This window comes from Pygoscelis adeliae, unplaced genomic scaffold (genome assembly GCF_000699105.1).
Source record: "Pygoscelis adeliae isolate BGI_AS28 unplaced genomic scaffold, ASM69910v1 Scaffold45, whole genome shotgun sequence".
NCBI classification, from domain to species: Eukaryota; Metazoa; Chordata; class Aves; order Sphenisciformes; family Spheniscidae; genus Pygoscelis; species Pygoscelis adeliae.
The window spans coordinates 16,421,533-16,444,451 of record NW_008825114.1 but is presented as its reverse complement, the minus strand read 5'-3'; the positions used below and the strand labels follow the sequence as shown (position 1 = coordinate 16,444,451).

At 36.1% G+C, this 22,919-nt stretch overlaps 1 protein-coding gene across 1 annotated transcript in view; it reads left to right on the top strand.

Moving 5' to 3' along the window:
- Nucleotides 1–22,919, top strand: part of CNTNAP4 (contactin associated protein-like 4) — a 217,082-nt gene that overhangs the window by 15,516 nt on the left and 178,647 nt on the right. Inside the window, exon 3 of the mRNA XM_009328202.1 lies at nucleotides 20,779–20,972. Within this exon, the coding sequence (XP_009326477.1) occupies nucleotides 20,779–20,972 (194 nt within the window). The remainder of the gene's footprint in view (nucleotides 1–20,778; nucleotides 20,973–22,919) is intronic.

Sequence of the window (22,919 nt, the reverse complement as noted above, 5' to 3'; positions counted from 1 at the left end):
ATCACAGTCTCTAATAGTTTCTGTATATACTCACAGGACTAACTACTAATTCATTGCAGAAGGCCAGCTGTCTACATTTAGTAAAAAGTTGACCTTGAAATTGGTAGGCTTAGAAGAGTAGTCATGAAAGAGCAGCTCGGGCAAAAATGAAATGAACCATTAAAATCATAGATTTCACAACTCATTACATTGTTGACTGTGTTTCCTCAAGAGATTGTTTTGCCTTTTGGAGAACTAAGGCGGCTTTATTATTTTCCTAGCCTGTAGAAATATGGAAAAGTTTTCGCCATTTATTTTTTTACGAGATGGAAGTGCTAGAGATGTAAGTATAAAAAAAAGTAATTTCAGCTTATTAGATCCTGATAAAAAAAGCAAAACAAAACAAAACACAAAAACCCTCCTCACCTTCTATTTGGAACTGCAACAAAAAATCTTTTATTTTTGCTGCTACATGAGTATTTGTCACATAAAATTCATTATGTGATCATAATTGGTGCCTTTAAGTTTTCTAGTGTGTGTACATGGGAACACAGAGTAATGTAATCAGACTATTATGAGTAGAGATGCTTAAGGGTCCATATGCGTGCATAGGATTCTTCATGCTCAGATGAGAGAGCACAAAAACCACCATGGCTGTTCTCATTTCTTAAGAGCATGCAAGATACTTTTCTCTCACAAATCCAGAAAAGTTGTCTGTGTCCATCTTTCCCAGGACTTCTACAAACTTATTTCCAGATTCATCTACTTGACTGGTCCATGTGTTTCACTTTAGTCTCAAAGACAGTATTTTCAACTAGAGTGAGACTTTGCGAGCACTGTTAAGCAGTTCTCCCCCAGGTATTCATTATTTTCTGGGACTGGGAATTGAAAAGAAACCAGGAAGAATTTGGCAAAGTTAGGACTGAAATGGGATTTCTGGCACATAAAACTATAATACCAGGAATGTCAGTATGAATACTGCTGGACTGTTTGACCTAGTGCCAGGATCTGGAGCAGCTGGAGCCTCCTCCTGGGAAGGCATACATAGTGACAGACAAGAAGAATTTTCTAAATGCCAAAATTTTGCTTTACAGAAGACAAGATTTCCAGTGCAGTTTCTGGCTATATTCCATCTGCAGTAGGTCTCAAGTCCTTTCATGTGCCTTTTCCATTCATTTCTCTAACCTTTACACAATTTCTAAGATCAGAAGAGACAAAGGCACAATTATTTTTTTAGCTTCCTACTTGCTGAGGCAGTTTTGGCTTACACGGTTACAAATATCCTTCTGGCCTTTAATCCAGATTCCATAATGCCTGGACTCAATTTCACAGTTGAACTACCAGATATTCAAACCAGACCTGAAGTCACTGCACCTGGTTGACTATCACATGTAAGAACGGACCCTGCAGGTACAGAATATCCTACTATGAAAATAGTTATCAGAAAAAAGTCCTCACCCCAAAATCCCTGCAGAAATTGAATGTTACCTGCAACTGATTCAGTTTTTGGTACTGATGAATCTTTGACTTCTCACTGAATCAAAAGCAGATAGTATCTTAGTATCTTCCTCCATGTCACAAAAGTTGCCTACTGGCATTATCTGTTTGTCCTCCATTTGTTCAACATGCTTGATCTTTTTTGCCTCACAGCATCAATATTTATGAAAAAAAAATATAACCCAACAATCAGAGAATATGCTCTTTCTAAGATCATAATTTATTCTCTCTGAGAGTCATTCATTACCATCCCCTATTTTCAGCTCACTAAAAGACTTTCTTCATATATTCTTCCCACATTAAGTGTTTATGTAGTATTTATGACAAATCTGAGGCAGTTGTATTAAGTCTCTTTAACTGAAGTCCAGTTCAAGTCACAGTGGAGTTCTTTGTCCCAATCTGTAATTCTCATCTCTGATCAAACTCTTGTCTTTCCATACTGAATCGTCTGCCTTCCCATCACCTAAATAAAGCAGATGGAAATGAGCTGCAAAATAAATTACCTTATTTCAGTTCTGTTACCTGGTGTTAGCCCATAAATCTCAGCAGCACCAGTACTTCAGTGGAGCAGTGCAGGCAGACCTTTCAGAGTTACCTTATAACAAATCTTAGTAATTTGTTTGCAAACGTTTACACATCAGCCAAAGGTGGTGGTTGAGACGAAAAGAAAAAAAAAAACATATTTTTGACACATACTCATCACCTAATAACTAGCAAAATCCTGATCTAAATCCTAGAATTGCTAAGAGTGTTTGTCAGATAAAAAAGGAAGTAGAAAAATAGAGAAAAACAAGCCTGAAACAAGTAAAGATTTCAGTCGAGTTGTAAATCTTTGTAGGATTTGAAATACTTGGAAACAGGGAATTGTAATTGGAAGTAATGGATAACTTTAATAATATCCACACTACCAAGATTTCCTATAATGTAATTCTTCCTGCATTTTTTACAGATCAGTGGATTTGAAATCGAGATCTATATTTTTTCCATTTCATATAACTTGATAAGGGAGGAAGAGCATGTCAGCTCTTGGCAGGCTATGGTTGGGCAATCAACGTTCAGAGCTGACATCTGGCTGTAAAAGGCTCCATTAATATGATCAGCTGAGGACAGGTTTGTGATTGATTAGTGGCGCACTCCAAGCTCATTGGTATATCATCCTATTTGGTAAAACAAAATGTACTTATTAGTGCTAAATTACTTAAGGAATAGGAGTTGAAAGTCGAATTTTAGCTACCAGATCTCTAATTTCTGTGGTGGCTCATAGACTGTCAGATACTGAATAAGAAAAAAAACAAGCAAACATAATACTTGTGTTTTTTTTAGAGACTATACTTGGACCTCTGAAGATATCAATACTCTGCCACCTAAGTGAAGATATTAATTTTTTAGTAACAGAACCATATATTTATGTATTAGTTTTAGCCATTTTAGAATGACACAAAGCATTCAGTTTTACTTCCTCCCCTTCACTCCCCGATAAGGCTATGATACCATGGATATTCTTTGTGCTAGTGTTGGAGAATAGAACACTTGGTTATTTTATTTGTGAAGTAGTTACATGTTAATAGTTCTCCAAAAGTCTTAATTACCCCCAGAAGGGAAGCCCCTCCATGATGCTTAAATATGTAAAATGCATAAAAATTTTACAGCTGGAAGAACTCGGGCAACCTGTTGTTTTGTGTTATTTTGTGATTGCCTGCATTAAGTGGGAGATGAGATGTGTGGGACAGAATGTCTCTGATTATGAAACTGGAAGATCTTGATACACGGCTTTCCAACAAACACATTTGTGGAAAATTTGACTTTTTTTAACACCCTTTTTTAACATAACATCTGCATTGCTATATTATTCTGGTCTGACTAGGAGAGCAGGTTATTTCTATTGGAGGTGATCTTTTTGCTGAGAACCCCAGTTAAATTTATCAGCAGCTAAGAACATGTTGACCTTCCTGTTCAAATTTTATGGGCTATATCTGCACTCCTTTTCACTTGTTGGCATAATTGTTGAAGTCTGTGATACGTTTTGGTGAAGCTTCATCTTCTATTTTGGTCTTTTCTCAGGATATGAAACTATGGATTAGCCTGGGTAGGCAGAATGTAACCTCTCCAATAAACTCCTTTATTTGACATCTTCCACACTCAGGCAACATCATTATTATTGTACAGCTATAAAATAAACATCCTGGCAAAAGTTTAAATCACAGCAATTGGAAAAGATCTTCCTGTTGTTTAGCTTGTGATTTTGTTATAGCCCAGTAAAAGAAAAGACTGGTCACACAATAAACGATGTTTCTTTTTACAATTGGCAACTAAAAAAACGATGCTAGTATTAATGCATAATTAAGAAACTATTTTCCTTTAATTATTAATTAGCAGTTTCACAATCATCTACTTATTTAATAGCAAAGATCAATATTCTCTAAATATTAGTTTTCACTGTGAAAAATTCTTTACCATACCGTATCTTCATTCACCTGCTTAAGTAGACAAAATTTCCTCATAAGGACATAAATCTGCAAAACCAAAAAATATAACATTATGATGTGGACAAATGCATTATCTACATCACATCTTAGTTAGAAGTTTCAAGCTCTAAATCCACCTCTCAGAGGCAGAGATTGAGTTTTTATTCTTTGGACAGTTTTTAACCAATTTGGCCTCAGTCATTGACTAAAGCTCTTCAGACTGTTCAGGAGTAAGTAGAAATGAGTTCTTGAGTTCATAAATCCATTTGCAATTGAGTTATTAATGTATATTTCTCAGCCACCTGACATTCATAAATCAACTAAGTAATATGCTGTTTAAAATTTAAGGGCCTTTAAGGGATGTGTGTGTATGTATATATGTTTTTCTGACGGGTACTGTCAGCTTCTCTTTTTTTTAAATATATATGACGTGTGTGTATATATATATGATGTGTGTATTTATATATGATGTGTATACATGATGTTTATCATAATAATCTACTTCAAGAAATCTTTAAAATATAAAGAGCCAAAATTTCAACTCAAAGCAGCCTACTGTTCATAACACATTTGAGATAAAAAGACAGCCATGAAACCTCTTAGAAATAAGAGCAGAGAGAGCAGTCCTATTTTTTATTCAATATCCATCTAGCAAATCCTGGATACCCTATCATCTAGGATAATGTTTCAGGATATAGAGTTAGTTAAGCTGCCGTACGAATGTTTGCACATAGACAGTAGAACCACAACAACAGTGCTGTCAGACATCAGTCTGCAGTTGGAAATTAATAATTGCATAAATATAGATGTAAACAAAGCACAAATATTGTCTGGTCACATTCTATTTATGGTTATATATTTTTTGCCTTTTATTTTGTCGTAAAAAGAGTTTTTGTTTTAGTAATTGTGTTTTATTTATCTTTGTGTTACAAGAGATTGAAAATAATTTACAAATAAAGTGGGTTTATTCCTAAAAATACAATTATTTAATGGATAATTGCTGATATCAGATTGACTTCTAATTCATCAGACTCATGCTAAAGAAGTGTCAGTTTACAACATTTATTCTTACAAGCAAGAAGAGACCGTATAATCATTATGAAGTTGTCCTGACTTGGTGTCATTTTGACTGTGTGCCTTTAAAAAATTGTCTGCAATATTTTAAGTAATATAACATTTCTGAAGAAAAAATAAAGTTGGAATCATAGTAGCCTGCAGAAGCTGCACTGTTCAATTCATCAAGGCTTTTAACAAATATTACTTTTCTGAAATCTATGGAAACTTTTCTACAAAACAACTACTGTGATTTATTTATTTTATATATATTATATAGCCTGATTCCAGTAGTTCTGCTCTCCATAATGGCTGTCATTAAAAGTAAGAAGCTGTGATGTTCTGAAAAGATGGGATCTGAATATGCATAAATGCACAATTTTCAGTGTGAGAAAAGCTTTTAAGTTAAATGTAGCTTTATAAATAATACAGCTTAGCTGTGCATTTGTTATACACCAGTTGTCGTAAAACTGATGCAAATACAAAGTCCCTGAATTTCTCATTTGGCTGTTGAGGTTGGCTGATTTAGTTTCATAAACATTATAATGATATTTTTGAAAATCACAAATGAGTACTAATGTCATTATAATACTCTGGGAAAAAAAAAAAAAATCCAGATTGCTGAAAAAAGCAGCTTTGTTCCAAGGACAAAATTTAAGTGAATTGAACTGCACTTTTTCTGTATTGTTAGGTACTTCAATTAATAAATTTTGTCCTCCAAAGTTGAATGAAACAATATTAAAATTCTTAATCTGGTGATATTTATAGCTGTACAACTTATAATTTAAGCATTTAACCAGCAAAGATGTTATCTTCTATTTCTGATAATCAAGCCAGATGTGATTATATTTGCTGATCATGAAATTCCATTAGTCTAGCTCAGTTGCATTTTCCCTATGCTATTTTTCTAGCCATCATAGTTATACTCTCAGTCTTTATGCCAACGAAACTGAGTCAGGAGTGAATGTTGTTTGTCCTTCTCTAATTTAAAGCGTTCAAACCTCTTCTTACTCATGAGGGCTTATTTCCAAATTCTGTGGTGAAATATTGACATCAGAATGCATGAATTCTGAAAAACACAGATATTACACAAATACACAAAACCAGAAATTCACTTGGGTTTGAAGAGAAATAGCGTAGCTTATTTTTAATTCTTTTTATAGGAGTAGGAATATTGAAACATGGAAGGCAAATGAGCTAATGGGTTGGTTAAATCATGGCTTTCTGAAAGCTCCATACTAAATTGCTATATAAAAATTTTAACATTCAGGTCAATATGGAAAAGATGATTGAAAACTAAATACAGTGACTTAAGAGTTATACTAACTTTCCAGTTGAGGATCCGGCATAGTGTGTCTATAGAAACAAATAAATGAATTGCTATATAACCTTGGAATCACTGAAAAATGTTGGTAGACCAACAAACTATTAATGTGCACATTTTCTAAATAAGTATCGTGATATACAATTGCATAAGTGAACAGAATGCTGGGAGTCATAACTGGAACACCAATTTAGGGAAATACTGTTTATGTAGGGGACATTGCACTTAACGGTTTGATCTCATCCTTTTATGTGTTTGTCAGGTCAAGTAGCTCACAAATGTACATGTCCACAAATGGAACTGTACATGTACATGCATGTTGCAAAACTTGAAAGAGAGTACCTTACACAGAGCCAAAATGGAATCAGACTAGACATTTGAGTTGACTTATAAAGTATCTGTCAGTCCCTTGTATTCATATTCTTGTGCACATAAGCACAAATAGACTTTAAGCACCAGAAGGGTGACACTGCACTTGTTCTCTTACTCGTAAAATCATGTTCTCTTTGTGTATGTCAGATCTGGCCAATAGCCAGATGGAGTTGGCCAACGTTCCCCTGCTGCTAGCTGTATACCCACAACAATGGAAATAAATTAGAACTTTTCTGTTTTAAATATATACACTTATAGTATTTTTGCTTGGAAACTGCAGGTGCCAATATTTTATCTGTTTGCTTTGCTGTTCTAAATGCACCATGTTGTATGTGCTAAAACAGGTGCCAAAGTTAGTGAATCAGCATTTCCAGGGTTGAAATAGAATTTCCAGAAGTACCACCATCAGAAAGTGAATCATCAAGGACTGAGATTAAAGTAGTGATAAAAACGGCAGACACAAACATGTTCATCTGCTCAGAGATACTGCCCTGCTCATTCTCTAGCAGAGTATACAAACATATCACTCCTGTTAAGTACAACTGGAAATGATCTAGCTAGCTTTACATTAGAAATGGGTGATAAATATCAGGGGGATTTAAGATTTAGTGTGATATTATTTTTAAATTTGTTGCCATTCTTTTTACAGTTCACTGATACTGCTGTTTAACACTCTCCAAAGTAGTGTGCAATTCCTCAAGGAAAATAGAAGAGTATCTGAAATATTCTTCTACATTTTTTGCAGTATGGTTAAAAAAATTTTTTAGTCCATACCTGTGTCAACCTGCTCTTAATAAATGTCAGTATTTCCTATTAAAATGCCAGTGGTGGATTTATGTTTGAGGAGACAGGAACACAAATCATAAATGAATGTCTGGATCAGAGAAATACAATCTGGGTATACATATTTGTATTTTTCAGTGTAATTCACATCACTGAAGACTGTAACTTGAGTTAGGAAATTTAATTTAATTACCCTGGAAAACATTGCCAGAACACTGTCACAGTGGCATGTATTTAAAATATTCACAGCCTTCTTGTGTCACATAATACTGAGGCCAACTGGTCAATACAAAATGTTTTAATCTTGCTTTCCTTTTCTTTTACTTCTGTGACCGTAGTCAGTAAAATATTGGGATGGCACACTAACTTGAAGTGAATAGCATTCAATGAAAAAGAATCACATTTTATGTGGTTTGATAGTTTGGTTTTATCTGGTTGTTTCACATCTGAGGGAATGAAAGGAAAACAACCAGAAAGAAAGAAAAAGATTAAAATTTTTACAAGTGAATGCCTTGCAGAAGCTGAAATGTAGAAACATCTTTGCCGATGTAAAAACATTTTTGGCTGTGAAAGCTATGGCTAATTATCAGTGCTAGCTTTAAATTGCAAGACAGCAGAGTAACATGATGGGTAAGACCACTGAACAAGGAAAACAAATATAGGTGGTTCATTGAAAGCAGCTGCTATGTAAAGAGCATGTAAAAATTTATTAGCCTGAAAGAAGTTGTATAACTTTATAAAACTGTGCTGAACAGTGTATTGGAGTTAGTTATGCTATTCTTTTGCTTTGTGGTAACAAATATTGATACATAAATACATATTTTCCATTTCCACTCCATTTGGTTTATATTTGCTAACAGAATGTTGTATCTACAATTAGAAATTACATCATTACAGAATTCTAAATGAGAGTTCTGCTTAAACTCAATGGTGTAATGAAAGATGGTGGCAATGAGATCTTTTTATTTTTGTTTTCTCCCTGAAGTTTTCTATGCATCATCTACCTATGAACAAAATGACCTCCTCAAACAAAATTTATAATGTTGAGGTGTAAACGATCCCCACTTTGCTGTTGAAGAAAAAGAGAGAGAAGATTAAGGATGAAAAGTAATGATCCAAGCTTCACACACAGAAGGGTTTACTAATATAGCATGCTAAACCTGGATATACCCAGAGAATAGAGAAAGAAAAGAGAACAGCACTACTGCAAGATTGCTTTTTCATAAGAATGAAACAATCTCCCAAATTAAGTCCTGGCTTAGTTTCAGCCTTGGTTTATTGTCAGAATACATGCCAAAAAGGGGTACACCTTCAAGCTATGTGAAACTCTTAGTTCCTAGTAAGGGAGATAGTTTGCTGATGATCAAGTAAAAGTGGATGGTATTAGCCAAGAATGATGCAAATCTTGCAATGAACTGGCACCCTTCCAAAATACTTTTTCCTAAGGAGCATTGTCTCTGAACAGCAAGAACTGCTTTCACAGCAGAAATCTGTTGGAAGGACATTTTCCCCTTCCGCCGCAGTTAAAAAAAATCCCTTTTTAATACATAGCAGGAGTGGCTCAGTCTCAGAGTATATCCTACACAACTACAGCTTCATTATAATATTTCTAAAAAAAACTCTTACGTATTTAAATTAAAATGTGGTCTACTTTCAAGGAGTAAAATATAGTATTAATTGTATAAAAGTGTTTGATTCAAACTTGGGCTTTCCAACACATACAAAACACATTGCCTAGTGTAGACTGCTGGTTCATAGCACTTTGTGATATGATGGTGATAAAAAATCTGAAGAAAAAATACTGTCTTTCAATCATTGCCAAGAAGTTCTCCTTTTGATAAACTATGGCAGTCACCTTTATAAAATATCTCCATGGATATATTTACATAATGATTGATTGAGAAATGTCTTCAAAGCCTTCTGAAGATGGAATGTAAAATGGGATTCATTCACTCACTCACCCACCAAAATTACTGTTAATGCAGAAGAAAGGGGGCAAAATAAAGTTAGCTACATTCTTCTAACTGGCTCCATGAAGCTAGAGCAAACTTTGTCATTATTAATACCATTTCCCAGGGTCTTTCTGTTGCACTGAATGAGATCCAAAATGTCTCAGAAACTTCTCTTGACATAGCAGCTGTTACTTGTCACAAATGATTATTAAAACCTAACATTCATTTTATAATACCTGCCACAGCTTTGAAATTTAAGATCCTTACATATTAAATATTCTGACAGCTGAAAAAATAAATGCAATTGCTCCTTCTCTTCTAAGATCATACCTGTTTTCTTCACTGATATTCAGGTTCAGAATATCTTAAAATATGGTAGACCTTCCTACAAAATTAAGCTTGTTCTGCCTTGAGGCCACTGAAGTAGCTGCTCCACGCACCTCCCTTAGAAGAGAGTCTGTATGACTGAAGCATTCATATAGCTCTTTTCATGTTCTGCCTAGCTCAGAAGTGCCCAAATTTTTTTAGTAGTTCTGATTTCCATTGAGAAAGCTCTGCATGCCATCTATGAAATACTACTGGGACAATATAGCTTCCTTACATGCATAAGCTAACAAATAGCTGTTATTTCTATACTTATTCCTGGAAATTACTTAGATGAATTCCTCTCATTCTTCAACTTTTAAGAAGCAAGACTTCATCACTCGTTTCTTGCCAGCAAAGGTGACTTATTATAGTTCTCAGAATCAGATGCTGTTCATGTAGGACTTTTCAGTCTTTATTCAAACAGTGCATCTCATGAAATATTCGTGTGAGTGAGAAGTTCTGCCTTTTTTTTTTTTTTTTAGTGTGTAGGGTTTTCCCAAATACCAGACCTTCATCAATGCATTTCTTAGTTGTTCTCTCACAATATTTTCTGAAACCTGGCCAAAAGCTCCCCTAACAATCCAGAAAACATTGGCTCATCTGTTAGGAAAGAATGGGTGGTACTCAAGACCTTCAGAGTTTATATAGCTCAAGAAAATCTGATTTTATTGTAATATAGGGAGATAAGTATTGTTTTCCTTAAAGAGGGCACCATTCAGAATACTTCTTTGAAGGGGAAATCTTGTTTTGATTCCTTGAAATCTACCCAAGATTTCATTCTGTGTTTCTGTTAGAGACCTTAGTACTTATATTGAGCTTAACCTATCTCTGTCAGTTTGTAACATATGAAGACAAGACCAGAAAACAGCTAAGGAGCTATGCATAAAGTTGGGAGTATTTCTTAAAGTAAGAAGGAGAGGCGACTGCAGAGATAAAAACACCAAGGTTGTTCTGTCTGGGACTAGTTAGACATGGGCCTTTCTTCAGGCAATAATGACTCTTCCTGAAGAGCTGAGCTTTACTGCATTGAATGCCCTTTTGTCTTTTTAGGTGTTAGGATTGGCTGTTTTGTATGATAGTTTTAAATATAGGTAATACGTGAGTATGAGAAAGACTTTTTAGTCCTGAAAATAATCTCATGGGAAGCAACAGGATTTTGCTTACATCAAAGAGAAAAGATGATGCAGCTGTCAAACTTGTGGTTGAAAAATACTATGCAGAAATTTTATATATGGAGCACTGACTGCAGAGCTGGCTTCTGATCTAGCAGTCCCTCTCTGCCTCCCTCTGCCTGTGTTCAAAGATGATTCTGTATCCAGTATTCCTTATTCATAGCTCAAGGTCCCTCATCCTCTTCTCAGTTTTACTTGCCACAGTTTATCCATGGTTTAGATTTTGATGCTTACATTCATGTCTTTTATTGCTGAGCTATGACTCAGAACGACATTGCTGCGATAGCTTTTGCATACTGTGACAGTATGCCCCCTCCCCACCCCCCAAGCAATAACCACCTGTGGCAGTCGTGATGGCTGCATCCAGCTTAAGGTGGACTTTGGGGAGACGGATAGGCAACACAGTAGGCAAGACCTGGCTGGCTGGCATAGTGACCCAGACGTCTTGCCGGTATGCAAATGTGACTATAAGTCAATCATCTTACTCCGTAAATAGTGGACAGCTCAGGGCCCATTGAGCTCTCCTGCACGGCAGCGGGCTACGTGCCAAGATTTCCCCTCACGTAGGGACGCCTCTCAAGGTTACTCCTTGAGGTTGAGAGATTCCTTGCTGCAACAAATTCTCGGTAAGTGACTGATAGCATGCTAAACTTTGAAATCTTAGCTAAGTGATATGAAGGATTGATTGCGCATATATAATCCTTTAAACATAGACCATTGACCAAGTCTGGGACTAGGATTGGATCCAGCCGCACCTAGGCTCCTCTCTGAGAAGGAGTTTAGAAAGCAAGGAGGTCCTTTCTGAACCTCATGACTCAATGGGAGGATCTCCCTGACAGTGTTGTCTGACCCTGTCCTCTATGCAGAAAATAATCAAGTGTACCTTGCCATCAAATCTTGTTAAAGCAGTGTCACATTTACCATTGATCATTGTTAACTCAGTTTTATATCAATAAAGTATATTGTTGCTTCTTTCTTATCAGTCAGCTGCACTCTCACTCCATCCGTGACATACAGGCCAAGTTGTGATTTACACTGTTTGGCATCTTTGGCTATTTAGGTTCTTCCTGATAATTACTTTACTTGCACTTTGCTAGTGTGTACATGGGAGTTTCTAACTGCATGAGCTCTATTTCTTGGATTGCCTTATTGAAGCATAGGAGAACTAAAATCTAGAAGACAAAGGTTTGATCCCACCATTCATCCTCGTACCCAGTTCAGTTACCCAGGAAACTTTTCTGAGGGACCAGGAGGGTTCTCGCTTGGTGGCAATCCCTCAACACTGTTTATCAGATATTCCCCTCCACCCCCCATCCCTGTCATCAGTCAATAAACTTTCAGAGAACAAAACCCTTGCATTGTTTACTTAAGCCTACAGTTTTGTAATTCTCAATTTGTGAAAAAGGATGCCTTGCTTTTCAGCTTAAGAAAGGAAATAATGTCGTATTTTGGTATTTTAGGTTTTTTGGATGCTGTAAAACACTTCATTTGACTTTTCTAAGCCTAGGAAGCCTCAGTTGTCAATTACTTGCATGTAGAAAATCTGCTTTGTAATATGTGCAGCCAAATTTATCCCTGGTGCAACTTTATTGACTTCAAATTAAAATCAGCTTCTGTTAAATGATCCATATGGGAAATACACAGCTTGGTTAATCAAAGGAAAGCATCCTTTACGATGTGTGTTCATTTAAATCTGGACTTTTACTTATTGCATCGCTTGCAGTTATTACGATTAAATATGCAAAAAATAGGCTGAATTTGAAAGTGGTATAAATGGTGATGCTGGCTAAATGGTATAATAAACTGCATGTGAAGAAGCAGGTGTGAATGCACACGAGTGTGAACTGTGTTGTGGTTTACATAACAACATAAGCAATGGTAGTCATAGGGCAGGATAAACAAGTAAGGGGGTGCTGTTCATACAAAGGGGGAATCTTTATATCTGTTTCTGTTCTCTGTGGTTCAGAGTTTTAAAAATGAAGCAAAAGGAGCCTGGCAGCCTGATAGCTATGGATAGCCAGTTTGGAAAGCTTAAGCATCACCTAATAAATTGTCTGCCAGCAAGGTTAAGTTTTAAACCTGATATAACCCTCCAAATCCACTGTAAGAATACTCAGATATTTTCTGTCATAGATTAGAGGTTTTGGGCCTTTTACTCAGTCATTTCTAGTCTTGTAGCTATTGGCTAACTTTGCTAATTTTTCTGTTTTCAATGTCTTAATTGTAATGGTATTGTCACCCTTGTGAAGCTAAGGACTTACGAAAATGCATGCCCTTAAAACACATATCCTAGCAGACAGGAGCCAGGATGAGGAAATAATACCCATTCAGCATTGTGATACATTTATATTGATGACCATGGGGGAAGGCAGAGGATATTTAACCTCCAGAAGCAAGGGAAACTATCTCATAGAATTTAAACTGTATGTGAAGTGCACAAGAATGAAAATCTTCTAGAAATGTAGGCAATCTGAAGGAAAACAAGTCTTCTGCTGTAAATTTAGTGTCTAAATCCAGGGCAGATTGCAGGACTATAATCTTGTTTATAATTTAGCATCTGAGGTGACTAAGAAATTGTTGACTAAAACTGTAAGCTGATTGCTTTAATGAATAACACCTTCTTGTATAACTTATGCAGAAAAGCATTGTGCATTACTTGAGGGGAGGGTGTGAGGAAACCCTAATATATTGTCATTTAACTGACTTGAATGTTACAACATTGTAGAAACAGAAATCAAGAATAATGAATGTTCACAAGGCAAAATTTGGTTCAATAATATATGGAAGATGCATGATTGCTTAAATTTTAACTCTTGCACAAATTAATCAATTTTAATGCATTAAAAATATCAAAAGCTTAGGAAATTTTCCCATCATTTAGTACTCAGTTTATTTATGAGTATTACATAAAATGAAGAAGTCTATTTATCAATTAGTATGTACAAGTGACTGATGAAAACTTTAAACTTCAATTTAATTGCTGCTAGGCTGGATGAAACCAGCCTCCCTGTAACCATAGACACTCTATTAACTTGTCAGCCATCAAGGCAAGCTGGTAAGTTGCTACTAAAATGGGGTTGAAAAATAGAGATTCATGAGTTAAGAAAAAGAGTTAGTACTTCAGAAAAAGTATGCAGTTGCTAGATGTGTTCAGTAAATTAATGTACTTTAAAGAGAATTACACCATATGTGTACAAACATTTTTTTCAAACATTTATATTACCAAAAAATTAAAATAGGAAGAACTACTGTTAAATAGAATCGAAATTTTTTATTTATTAACTGTGTGTGCAACTTCAAGTCAGCATGTTCTTCATAAAGAGGAATTGTGTGATGCTTTTTTTTTTTAAGAGAAGTCAAGCATGAGACTTGTATGCTTTTACAGCCTGAATGTAGATTTTTGGTATAGTGCATGCAAGCAATGTCAATATTGGCAAGAGACAGTGGAAAATAAAGAGGGTTAACCACCTCCTGAGACAAAGTTCAAAATAAAGTAACACTAGGTACAGGTTGTCTCCCTTGTGAAAATGATTTTTCTGATTTGCTGTTAGTTCACAAGGAAAGATGTTTCATCGGTGGCTGTTAGAAAATACAGTGAGAGGTAATTGAAAAAAATATATGCTTTACATAAATGGCACGGGCAAAAAAAAAAAAGATAATTAAGGTGAAGACTGCAAAGTCAATAATTCAGAAGGTTTAGGGATGACAAAGTTATGTTTTTCCTGTAAATCTTAGTTTAGCCCTGTGTGTTCATACATTTTGGCACAGTCTCAATTAACATACACAGTACCTACATCCCCAGAGAGACTCTTGAGGACCTCCCCAGATCTCCTCTGAAACATCCACACCACACAGCATGAGCATTTGACAAGCCTTTCTTGTCAAAGGTTTTCAGCAAGATCCTTTTGACATCCATGATGCCCCCGACTTCTATGCATCACCATGCCCAGACATATGCTACAACAAAAAAGATTCTGCCAACCACTACAACTTGGTATGCACATTAATCTTGCTGCAAGAATAGGACACAGTGCAAAAAAGACTATAAAGTGCTGGGTGAGGAACTAACATGCTCTAATAGTGTTTCCTGCAGCACTGGGCAAATGTTTCGTCTCCATGATGCTGCAGGTAGCAGTCAGATGCTGGGAGGACAGCTGGCTGCTGGACAGTCAGAGGAGAGCTCTTGAAGAGCCTTTGACAGATGAAAGCATCATGTGAACCAGAGTGGTGCGGTGGCTGCAGGAAACATGTTGCAGTTGCTGAATGGTGATCCAGGCCAGGCTGTGGCTTCACACAGGCCCTTGGGGACATCCTGCTGCTTTTGCTCCATGGCTATTCTGTATGGGTCTTAATGTGGCATTGGTCAGTAGAGGGCTGACAGAGGGCTTCTGGGACTGCGTTTTTATTGTAATCCCCAAAATCAACTGTCCCTGGTATTAGAGGCCTGTGTATCTGTGCCTCTTTCTCTTCTTTCCACGGGATGTATTGCAGTATGATGAGGGGGAATAGGCTACCTGGTGCCTATTCCCCCTTGCCTTGCAAAAACTTCTGGAAAATGTGGTACTAAAGGCAAAGTACCTCCCTCAGCTGGCAGCAGGTAGTGCTGCCATAACAGAGACTTGGCTTTTCAGGCATATTTTTTTTTTTATGTCTTTCTAACTTGCTTTATCACTTCGTTCTGAACAAAGCTCTTCAGTTGCCAAGTGAAAGTGTTTTTTGCAGGTGGGCTTTAAAAATTAAGTTCTCGGCACAGTCTGCCTGACTACTCCTGTTGGCTACAATACAACCCTCCCTTTCATTTGAAAGGGTCAAAATTGTCACCACCTTTAACACAGTGACACTTTATTCTGAGAAAGCTTTGGATACCATGTCACTGCAGGATGGTGTGGTGCCTGGAAGTGTTAATGCGTGATTTGAGGATTTGGTAGTGAAAGTTAAGTTGTCTGGTCATGTGTGGTGGGTGCCACAGATGCAGTATATGCTATGGATGTGGACTGCCCAGCTTGTGGGGGCAAAGTCCCTTGATTAACCTCCCAGGCTGGGTGTTAACAAAGTTTTCTTACTTGCCTGATGCTGCCACACTGCTCTACCTAGCCACTAAAAGATGAAACAGTATGGACATAAAGACAAGGCTGTGGAGGCTGCAACAGAGCAGTTGAGGTACAACCACTGAAACCGCAGAGGAGATATTACCACTTATTCTTCCTGATGTAATTTTAAGGAAAATCTTGTTTGACCTCCTCTGTTTTAAAGTAGAGCATGTGAAATATTAGTGGAGCCTTTATAGAAAGTAATTGTGAGCATGTGAGATTTATCAGTGATTTAATTTTAACTTACTTAAATTGGGAAGGTGTCAAAGGATGAATCTCCTGGTAAATATTCATGACCCTGCTTGAATCTGCTGAGGGAGCAGCAGATTTTTCCATAAAGTGACTGATTTGATCAGTATTTGTAGATCTTATGGCAGACCTGAAAAATAAACAAAACAACACAAAAAGATAATTGCTTTATTTTATGGAAAATTAAAGTTTTTTGAAAACAAAATGTCATGTAGTTGTTTTAATGGAAAACAGGTTTTTCGTGGAAGTATTGCAATCAACACTAGTTTTCAATTATCAATACTAGGAAGTTGTATGACTTGCTTAGGAAATTATGAGCCATATGTTGGCATTTAACAATGATTATGAGCTAAATAAATTTACTGGAGTTTTTTCTGTATTCACTCTGATTTACCATTTTGTGTAGTTTTCATAATCCCACTAATTTTCTGTCTGGTTTACTGGCTCTGAAGGAATATGCCTTTTGGCACTTCATGCCAACCTCACTACAGCCCAGCTTCAGCCCCAAGAGGCTGCTTGGCCTCTCATTTTAGTGCAGGATCTATATCATTCTTGGAGAGCTGCAGGAATGGTGAATTGTTTTTTCATTTGTTGATTTCCACAACACAAGATGGCACGGCCATGGCTGTGAAGGCTGGTGGGTTGGAAAAAGTATCATGATGCCCTGTCCAACCAAGGGACCCAGCAACCCTGCCCCAAATACTGCCCTGTTACCTTCCTTGCAGGGAGAAACCCTTCCTGTTGGGTTGTATGCCATATTCTCCTTAATATCTGTTGGCACTGAGTAAGTGCTACCAGCATAGGTGGGAGGAGATGGCACACGGCAGGGGCGGCTGTGTGAAGATGAGTGTAGTGCAAATGGAGGCAGGTACATGGGAATTTCGAGGGGGTGACTTTTCAAAAGGAAAGAGGAGACTTTCATGAAGAACTGAATTTACCTGAAAGGAGGATGAGGGATTTTTCCAAGTAGTTTAGAGATTGTCTTAAATTCAGTGTCATCTTGTGTTAATAATTTTTAGAACTTGTTGTGCATGTGCTTGCTCTCAGGGGAGAGGCTGAACGGGCCACATTTCTCTGAGAGTACTGCTTGAGAAAACTTGGACACCTCAGGGGCACCTTCCCAGAGAGGAACCTTGTGGTTGGCTCTGTTTTGCTGTGTTGGTTTTGCAATAACAAATACATTATTAGAAATATGTTAGTGACATAAGGTGTATTACCATATAAAGCATTTGGTAAGGACTTGTGTAATGAGGCTCTTTCACTTCAGAAATGAAGTGAAAACATTGAAGGTGTATGTTAGGGAGCAGGACGGGCTGGCTGAGCTCAGATGGGGTCCTGAGCCCATGGGGAGGGCATAGGGGGAGGCCCCATGGGAGGCTGGGCAGGGCTATTAAATCCCTTTAGCGCCTTCAGGGCACTGATACTGATACTGTTACAGAAAGAGCAGTGAAAACAAGATCACGGAGAAGACACAGAGAAACAAAGAGCTGCTGGGTGGGAGACCAGCAACCAGTCTGGAAAGGAGACTCACATGGTCTCACTGAGGACTACAGAAATATTTTTATTATTTTATCCAGAGCTGTTTGTTATAGTTGGTCATCTCTCTGCTTGGGGGGGGAGTAAAAAAAAAAAAGGGAAAAAAAAATAATTTGCCCTCAGTGGAACATGAAGTACATCTGAAATATTGATTTTTTTTTTTGGGGGGGGGGGAATTGTGTGTGGGGGGGGGCTGGAATTGGCAAAGTGTTTTATGTCGTTAAATGTCTTTATGGGTTTACATTGTTGCTGAGTATGAAGTATTTCTAGCCAGCACCTTGAAGTACTGGTAGAATAGATTCTTCTTAAAGAATAATGGACTATTACAGCACAGGAAATTGAAAATAAACATGGAACAAAAGTCTAACCTTTTATTTTAAAGAAATAGACATTTTTTCACCTAGTAATATCCTTTTCATTAAGAAAACAGAAATGAATATGAATGACTTTGCCCCAGCTATATTAGGAAGTGGGTATGTTTTCACTGGTATGCTGAGTTATTTTCTGTTCTTAATATAATAAATAATCACTTGGTTAATTCAGGCAATAATAGTTAACAAAAGACTTTTCTAAATCTGGGGATTTTTTTGTTTAACTTAACCTGTTGATTTGGGAAGTAAACCATGCCAAGTGGGAAATTCACTTTAAATTACTAACCACCACCACCCACCACATTCTCAATGAAAACAGACTGATGTGACAATGTCTATGTAATTACATTTGCCTCCTTTAAGTGCCAAATACCACTTTTACATTATACTTATTTTCACTGAATATCTATCTTAGGCAAATGCTCTTTTCTTTGCTTCTTGTTCTTCATCTTCATTTTCAGAGACGTGTCTGTATTTCTTCTGTTAGATGTAGTCAGTTAAATGTTCACTGAAGAAAGAATATATTCTGTGTCAGAACTCACATTTATTAGAGACAGTTCAAATTTTGAACGAATCTGTTTTCAGAAACTGCTTATTCTTGCCCATTTTGTCAACCTGCATGTGCAAACATTGGGTTATTTTGAGTTATGTGATGTGAATATTCCTTCAGAATTGTTTTCTTACCACCTTTTTGGAAAAAATGTTCTAATTTTTTTTGGGAAAGGGCATAGGTGGGATACAATGGTTGCCTTTAAATCACTGCTGAGACTAACTGTAGCTGTTTTTAAATTAGTTTGCTAAATAATTATATCACTAGTTATGATTAAGTGAAAATTCAAATCCCCACTCAGCTACAGTTTCCATGACAAACAATTTCATAAAAAAACCACAGAAAATTCATGTGTGGAAAATATTAGAGATACATCCTGGATCTGATGTCTCCTCTTGTGAAGAAATGACTGAAAGGAGAAACTCAATGGGAGTTAAGGCAAAATCTCTCAAAGTATTCACATGAAATTCTAAATCCTGATTTAGATAAAGAGCTAAAAAAAAATTAAAAACATCTACACAGTCTTTAAGTCCACCCATAGATTTAAATCTTTTACCTTTTAATTAGTTCATAAATGTGTGGACAAAGGAATTGTTACATACATGGAGCTTTAGGTATTTCTCTTAGCTCTTTCCACTTACCTTGCTCTGTAGAATGAACCTCACTTTTTGTGGCTTATGAACACCTATATGGTTTCCCACCATTTTATTTTTAAATGACAGTTTTAAATCCCTCAGTAACAATTCTTTTTTCTTTTCTTTTTTTCTAGAGGAGGTAATGTTAAGCACTTGACTCATGGCCCTGAACAGAACTAAACCATATGTGATGTTTTATTTATGAAATGTTATGCATCTTGAAGCCAATACAAGTATAACATTGGATTGCAGTTGTCTTATTTCCACATAATACAGTGTTTATTGATTGTTGTGGGAACTAGATATTTCTGTTCTTCTTGTTCTGTGTCTGTATGCTTTAAGAACTTTTCAAGGTGCCTCTTGTGTAAGTCTGTCTGAATTAAATCCAAATCTGTGCTTACAAAATGGATCTTTTACCATTAGTTGTCACCACATTCTCTAATAAAACCCACCAGATGCAGACTGAGTCTGAATACTTGCAAATTTTGCAAAATATTTTTATAAAACAACAGTTTTTCTTATGAGATTGTTTGCGACCTACCCTTGAGCTTTTCCATCCAACTTTACAGACAAGGTAGTAGCCTGATCTGAGTAAATAAAGGCAAACTAAGGAAGACAAGGGAGAACTGAATTGATATGATGTCTTTCTTCATTTCAACATGTCTTTCTGGTTAGTTAAAATACTGTAGGAATTTTATATATAGCGATGTGTTTTGGGTTAAACTTTATCTTTGTGAACTGGTCTGTCTTCTGACTGAAACTGCACATGTGTACCTCATGCTCTCTTACTGTTTTGCCTATAAGTTCGTTGGTCACTTTAAGAGGCATGTGTAAATTTATCACCTAACTATGCTTTATTGTTTCATATACCAATCTGTATATCCAGGCCTCACAGAACAGAATCATGCAGAATCATTCAGGAGATCTTCTAGTCCATATAAAATGAAATTGAGATGTATAAACAAATAAACAAAATTCTGAGTTTTTGACTTGAAGAGCTTTGTCTAATTGCATAAGACTTACTCTGCAAAATTCATTACAAAAGTTAGAGGAAAAAAGGGAGTGAATAAATTCGCAATGACTTTTAATAGTTGTAATTGGTTACATATATCAAATAATCTGTATCAATGTTTATAATAGTTGTTAAATATTATCAAGACTGTCTTGGTGCAACTGTATCTTGAATTAGAATCGTAGAAGCATAGAATGGTTTGGGTTGGGAAGGTCCTTTAAAGATAATCTAGTTTCAAGCCCCTGCCTTGGACAAGGACATCTTTCACTAGATTAGGTTGCTCAAATGAATTAATTCATTTTTGCGTATACAAGTTTTGTGTTAACTTGCTTCTTTTAGGAATACATTTCAGTCTTTTTCATTCTTTTTAAGGTGCTGGTGGCTGGTCTCCACTTGTGTCTAATAAATATCAATGGCTTCAGATTGATCTTGGTGAAAGAACTGAGATTACTGCTGTCGCTACTCAAGGTGGTTACGGGAGCTCCGATTGGGTAACAAGCTACCTTCTGATGTTTAGTGATAGTGGACAAAACTGGAAGCAGTATCGTCAAGAAGAAAGCATTTGGGTATGTTCTTTCAATAATGAGAATTAAGTTTCTGCAGAAGACTTAAAATACTTGTGCTATACATTGTTGCAAATATAAGCAAAGCAGTGGAGTATAAAGAACTACACTGAAAGTGTTTAGATAATTAAATATACAAACTAATTTAGCTTTTGACAAGATAAAAGGCTGTAAAAAGCAAACAAACTTCAAAAACCTAGCCTTAGCATTACTCCATTAAGTCTCAAGGAGGTATTCTGAGGACTAAAAATGTACTGCAAAATCTCTTTTGTCTTGCTATGTATGGTAAAGTTGTTTTCCCAAAGTACTGATCCCAGTATGCTAAGCTTGGCTTTTTAATTAGGGGGAGGGGGGGAAATTGCTTTATTTTTTTCTGGAGCATTTAATCTGATTGTAAAAATAAAAAGAAGCAACACAAAGAAATCAAAATCATAACCAAAGAAATCCCAGTTTATTTAAAAACAAATAAATATTAAGGAAAATTTAATTTTTGGTCATCTAATTCAGAGTCTAGTTTCTGATGTTCCAACCCATTTATCTCCTATTCTATTTGTAGCTAATAATAAATAAGCCTTGCTATGCTCATCACCTTCTGTTCACATGAATTTTATTGAGAGCAAAGGATACACCATACCAGACAGATGATGTCCAAAATCCACATGGAAAACTGAATGATACAGTTCTAGACCAGAGTTGCATCTTTCCTTGATCCCCAATGATTAACAGCTTGGACTAAAGGACAAATATTGGTACTTGTGGTCCACAATTTTATCCTGTCAAGTTACTTCTATCCTTCTGTCCATACAAAGAGCTGATTAATTTTTGAATTTTACTAAGCTTTAGGCTTCAGTTATTTCTTGCTGCAGTTAAACATTATGTTAAAATATGCTTCATATTATGCGTTTTAATTTTGTTGACTTTTAATTCAAAATGTTCTTGTCACTCTTATTGTCAAACCCCATCTATGGTATAATGAGATTATGCAGTGGCTTACTTATTGCATAATTATCCTTCTTTTTGAATTTGCTACATACTTCTGCTTCAGATTGTGTTATCATAACAAGGAGAAATAAATGAGTTTCTAATCCATATGGCTGTGGGGAGTGAGAAAAGAAAAACAATCTTCCAAATGTTAAATGAGCATAAGCTGCTACAATATTGTCTTTGCCCATCTTCAGACAGACTGATAAATCTAAAAGGTAGAGTTGCTTGATCTCTTCAGAGAGGGCTCTTCTGAAATCCCATATTAGGATTGCAAACAGTGAGGTAGATAATTATTTCTTGAATATTGCCACCAGTAAAATATCAAACAAAAGTTCCAAAAAAATGTTAAATGCTGATGCAGACATTGGGGTAAGGAGGTTGTTAGATCTGTAGGAGGGGAAAAGTAAGACTTCAATTCCATTATCTCAAACTTAATAAAAAAATTATTATTTTAATGATTGTAATGTAGATTGGAGGTATGGCTTGCAGGCAGTGATGCATAATTCAAGGATGTAAACCATCAAATTCAGGAATAGTCTATTGATCTTTTTTTATGTATCTTTATTTAGGAGTTCTGCTTCTAGGGGAATATATTTTCTCTTTTCTAAACTAATGCATAGGCGTAGTCTTGGAATGAAACTCTTAAATCTCTATTTATTTTATAGATTTTCTCTGACTGTTATCTGTTTATGTTAAGTCTTCTTAAATGAAGTGCCCAAGTTCGTTTCAGGCAGGAACATCCCACATTTTATGATACCTATTGTGTTATTTCTATCCTCTTTTTAACTGAGTCATTGCCCTAATAGAAGATTGCTTATCGGAGATAACTTTTTGCCTTTTTTTTTTTTTTTGACTACTACTGTGCATTAGAAAGATGGAAGATGCCCAGTTTTGAGGGCCCTGTGTTGCTATAGTAGTTCAGAATTCTTCGCTGTATGTAAGGATTTGGTCTTTGTAAACACTCTT